Genomic DNA, 5432 nt, shown 5'->3' on the forward strand with positions numbered 1-5432 from the left:
TGATAGTTGTGATATTTAGCATAAAAAGCATTTGGGGATGATGGAAGCTTAAAGCTACCAAAGCAACTATCTATTAACAAAGTGGGGCATGGTATGCTATTTGAAAATTGCATCTGCTGTTGTTACTTTTTAATGTTACACTATGATGCTTCTGGAAGTGGAGTTTCCTTATAGTACTTGTAGGAACAACATAATATTGTATTTTCATTTGTTTAGGGAAAAAACAGTACTGATATTGTAATATGTGGGATATACTTTATGCAGCCCTCCATGAGCTTGACCTGGTGCTGATAGTTTCATTTGCTTTGTCTTTTTGACAATTCTTGATTGATTGCAAAATTTAAAGAATCTAGCATGGAAAAAAAGCTCTGAATAATTGTTAGGGTTCTGTGCTGAATGCTATATACCATTGTACAGGGTAGGGTCTAAGAGTAATAGAGGGATACTTTGAAATATTGTGAATTTTAAAAGATAAAATGTTTATATTGAATTTTAAGCTATGAATTTCTACGATAACTCTTAGAGATCCATACTAACATCATGCATGACCAGTCCATCTAAGTTAAGTGGTAATGATAATAGACAAATATCAGTGTAGGAAATTATTAATATGGAACTTCAGTTAGATATGACATCTAATTTATATTGCTATGGAGAATCCAAATAAAGAGACAATGATGATGACCATCATATTGATAGAGTTAGAAATGACTTTAAATACCCTTGGAATTACAAAATTATTAAACTGACATCAAGGGGCTTTTTTATCTTTTCATTATGATTTTTTAGCTATAATAATGTTGATTGAGGGGTAGTTTAAAATTTTAATAAATATATAATATTATTTTTAAAAAATGGTTAGATGTTCAAGGCATAGTTGGAAAACGTTTATGCCTTCAAACAACGCATGTTGCCTCCTTTACCAATAAAAAATATATAATCATTGTGTCATCCGAAATGTCAAGTGGAAACATGTCAAATAGGATGATATGTGTGGGATTATTAATGGTAGTTATATGTTAGTGTAATCTTTCCACCTCCCCTTTTTTTTTTCTCTTCTCTTATCGGGATTCACCCTAGTCCAACTAAAATTAAAAGTTGTCCTATTTATTTTTCTTTCAATTGTAGTTCTTATTCTTTTGATTATCTTTTTTGTTTTGAATCTTTTTTTTATTGATTTTTTTCAATCTCATCCCTTACGATTTGGTTTTATTTGACTTTTATATCCAATATGGTCCTATTTTTTATATTTTTTTCTTAATTGAATTTATTTTTTAATTTTATCATTTTATTTTTATATTAAATTTGACTCTTATTTTGTTAATTGCTTCTTTTTTTGGGTTTTGATCGTTTTTGAAAATTGATTTTGTTTTTTGAGTTTGATCATTTAATATTGGATTGTTGAAGATTTAGTTTTATAATTTTTTTACTATGTGGTGATTCCAGTCTCAATCCTTGGGTCAAAGGTATGAAATGGTAATTCAAATTAGCATCAATCTCTTTTTATCTTTTTTTACACCAATTTGTTTTTCGATTTCATCCCTTCAACATTAAGTTTATTGAAAATTGAGCTTTTTTATTTTTATTTTTTTGCTTTCTATAAGGATGACCCAACCTCACGACTTGGTTCACAAGTTTGTCATGCTAGCTCGAATCAGTTCGGTAATTTTTTGTTTCATTTTTCAATTTTTTTATTCTTTTACTTTAATATTAGGTTATCTTGGAATTCACCTTCGTAATTTTTTTATCAATTGTTCTTTTTCTGCAAGTCATCATTATCATAGCTTCACTTTATATTCAGTACATTTACTATTATTTTTTTTTAATCATATAATTAAATTAAACTATTTTATTGGATTTGACTTAAGTTGCGAAATCTTTTATGCTTTAAAACAACACTTGAAAAAAAAATTAAGTTAAAAAAAAGCAACCTACCATATAAGGACTTATATAAACTCATGAGATACATAAAAGTTAATATGTTCTAACACATAAAATAGTATTGATTCTGTAACATTTTGTAATTTTTCCTTAACTAGTTTGATTATAAAAAAAAGTTATATCTATATCTACAATAATAACCTCATTCATAAAACTTGCCTTAATTTCTATGTTTTAAGAATTATTGTAGCTAACAAAAAGTGGTATTTATTATCAAAATTTGCAGATGAATCCAAAAATGGATGCGATAGATGTCAAAAGAAAGCATCTTCTTAGTGGTTTTCAATACTATTTTTTAGATTTTTTATTCTTCTAGAATAAACATCACTGAAAATATATATTCTCCGACTACTTATTTTATAGCATAGAGCAATTATTGAGGCAATGGTATAAAAGATTTGATACTCTTATGTTTATTTACAATTATCCTTAGTGAAAGCTCCTAGGTTAAATAGCTTAGGACTAGAAACATGTTTTTTTGACATATCTTAAGTATTATAAGTGTTTGCTAAAAGGATTAAAAGAAAAACTAAGGCTACCCGACAATATTCAGTAAAATTAGCACGTGTCGGCATTTTGTTCACGACAAATATATGGGTCAATGACCCGTCCCACTTGTTACGAGAGAGAGCCATTTTATAGCATATTTTTTTAAACAAATTATATTTAAAAGAAATATTATTTTTTAAATTTAATTTTAATAATAATATATTAAAATTCAACAGGGTGTTTTCTTCGATTTCATGCGAAAATTCACCGTTACATTGGATCAGTACAGAACACAAACTACAGTCCACAACTGATGTAGCTGAAATCAAACCAGGCAAAACCAAATAGGTTCCAACTAGCTAGCAGAGATCAGCAAAATATTAATGAGTTGTTTGAAATCAAACCAAATAGGTTCCAGCTCGCTCTCCAAGTAAAAAGATCATTTCCCTATGTACACATAATCGTCAGTATATAAAAGAATCAAAGATTCATCAACATTGGTCATACGATCTCATCAGTACTCTCTCCATGAAAATATCACAATTGATGTAGGCGTATTTGTGCTAAGAAAAAACCGAGGTGAAAAGCCTAAACAGCATGCAAAATACAGGAGCTAGTAGTATACGACATCCGTTTACATCAGGATTTAGAGAGATAGAGAGTAGTTAAGCCCAGGATTCAAGAATCAAGAAGGAGCAAAACCACTTGAAAATAACATTTATTTGCTGAACCCATTTATATCTATTTAGATGAAGCTAAATACGATATGTTTGGAATCCGACAAAGCACGCATATGTATATGCAAGTTTTTCATACTGTCTTGTGTGGTACTAGTTAATGTATTTGACACTGTAATTTAAATTTTATATATATATTAAGAATTTTTTATATAATTTTTATATGATAATATTAAAAATTAAAAAATATTAATATTTTTTAATAAATTTTTTTATATAAAAATATCTTGTAATGCCTTATCAAATACATAAAACATAAAACAACATCATAACCTTTTATTTTATATAATTTTTTATATTTATTAATTTGCAACCCATCACTTCATTTTAAAAGCTACCTTTCCAACTTTTCCATTAGCAGCCTTCTCCTACCTTTTCCCTTGACTGTATTATTTTATATCTTATTTTTCGTTTTTTATTCACAATAACTAACCAACGTAACAATAATATTAACAGAGCACTAATTAATAACCTACCTGTATTTTGATATAATAATATATATTCTGATATAAAAAATTATCATTTCCTCAAATATTTTTATACAGATATACTTCAGGCAACCGCACGAAAACACAGTTGATATGGTTGAAATCAAACCAGATGAAACCAAATAGCTTCCAGCTAGTTAGCAGAAATCAGCACAACGTTAATGAATGGTTTGAAATCGAACCAAATAGGTTCCAGCTCGCTAAAGATTCGTCAACACTGGCCTTACGATCTCATCAGTATTCTCTCCGTGAAAATATCACAGTTGATGCAGGCATATCTGTACGAGTCTTATCAACTCTACCTGTATTAATAACATTTCTATTCCCTCCATCACTTCTCTGCAGCTTCTATCTTATCAACTCTCTCTCTCTCTCTGGAGCTTTCATTTTATAATAACCTGCATCTTTGAATTTTTCTCCTAATAAACTTCATATTATTCCCGCATGGCTAGCGAAAACAACACTAACAATAAGAGACGCAACAATGACACTGTAGGAGCACGATCACTAACAATCATAGGAAATCGAGGTCGACGAGCAAGGTAATGTTATTTTTATGACCGTATGTGTAGAGTTGTTATAGGGAGGATGGTGAGCAAGATGATATGCAGTTTTTTAAGACTTTTATGTTCAAACTTTAAATCTCCATCTTTTCTTAGCTGAAATCCAAGTACGAATTTTTAACAAGTTGGGCTACTTCTGGTTAATCATTTTTTATTTTAATGGGTTATGTTATTGTTGCACAATTCAAGAAAAATATTCTGTCTCAATCTAAAGTTTAGTAGCGACAGTGCGGTGTTTTTTTTTAATTTTAGTTTATTTGCATTCAGATGTTGTAATTTTGAAATGGAAGAATCTTCTGGTAGTTTTTCTGATGTTTCTAACGCGAAAAGGAGTACTGTTTGTTTGCACGACGCTGAAATTAAAATAACAAATGGAAAATGCTCGATAAGAGGACAAGTAGTATTCCTACCTGCGAAATGCCCTACAGGCATCTCATTGTGTTCTTTCTCAGAACAAGAGTAAGTTGTTGCTGCTGGTTTTCTTTGTTTATGTCGTTGCAATTGTCTCTATTAATGGATTTATTTTTATTATCCAGTGGTGTAAAACGTACTGATTTTATCATTCCGAGAGAAGTTCCAGTTAATGAGGTGAGCCTCAAAATGGATGTTGCCACCCTCCCGGCTGCCGCTGCTGCCACCTCATGTGCTGCTGATCTACACCCCCACACCACAAAAGGGCCTTCTAAGAAAAATTATTGACAGACATCCATCCTTCAATATGTTAACAAATAAACTTTGTAATATTATTTTACTTTATGAATTTTCATGAATTTTTTATGTATTTATGTAATATTTTATGATTCCGTACTCTTCGTATTTATTGTTGTTTGTTTGTTAGTTTCCTTTAGAATTCCAAAAATTATCACAGTCTGCTTTAGTAGTAATATGTTAAATGGGGTAAATATTTTTTGAATAATTGTTTTCGTTAATTAAGAAATAATAGATAGTATATGAATATTATTAAATTTAACTTGAAATTTGTTTGAATCTAATATGAAAATAACCATATGGATATCCGAAACTTCATGAATAATTTATGAATATTTAAAATTTTATCTAATTAATAATGGGTGGGTATGGAAATTCTATTTGGAATACCTTTGACATCCCTGTAGAAAACGCATATAAAGTCCTTCATTACAGCCACCAAATTAAACTCCCCTGTAGTTCTATGCCTCTAAAAAGTGTTATTTAAAACGATTTGTGTGATTTAA

General features: G+C 29.5%; 1 protein-coding gene across 2 annotated transcripts; it reads left to right on the forward strand.

Moving 5' to 3' along the window:
- The first annotated feature begins 3718 nt into the window (after window positions 1–3718).
- On the forward strand, window positions 3719–5017 carry LOC105114614 (uncharacterized). Of its 2 annotated transcripts, XM_011011208.1 has the most exons (4): window positions 3719–3935; window positions 4108–4197; window positions 4486–4677; window positions 4755–5014. In XM_011011208.1, the coding sequence occupies exons 1-4, from the start codon at window positions 3817–3819 to the stop codon at window positions 4915–4917; spliced, it is 564 nt and encodes a 187-aa protein (XP_011009510.1). In that variant the 5' UTR covers window positions 3719–3816; the 3' UTR covers window positions 4918–5014. The 2 variants fall into 2 exon arrangements, with proteins under 2 accessions (XP_011009510.1, XP_011009511.1); XM_011011209.1 differs by lacking the exon at window positions 4486–4677 and having other exon boundaries at window positions 4755–5017.
- Window positions 5018–5432: the final 415 nt, after the last annotated feature.

Source organism: Populus euphratica, unplaced genomic scaffold (genome assembly GCF_000495115.2).
Source record: "Populus euphratica unplaced genomic scaffold, PopEup_1.0 scaffold550.1, whole genome shotgun sequence".
In the NCBI taxonomy this organism is placed as follows: Eukaryota; Viridiplantae; Streptophyta; class Magnoliopsida; order Malpighiales; family Salicaceae; genus Populus; species Populus euphratica.

Bases quoted from the DNA above. Each gene is read 5' to 3' on its own strand.
- LOC105114614 (XM_011011208.1), top strand. From the start codon at position 3,817: ATGAATGGTTTGAAATCGAACCAAATAGGTTCCAGCTCGCTAAAGATT. The intron at 3,936-4,107 runs GTACGAGTCTTA...CCGCATGGCTAG, and splicing joins CAGTTGATGCAGGCATATCT to CGAAAACAACACTAACAATA. The intron at 4,678-4,754 runs GTAAGTTGTTGC...TTTATTATCCAG, and splicing joins TGTTCTTTCTCAGAACAAGA to TGGTGTAAAACGTACTGATT.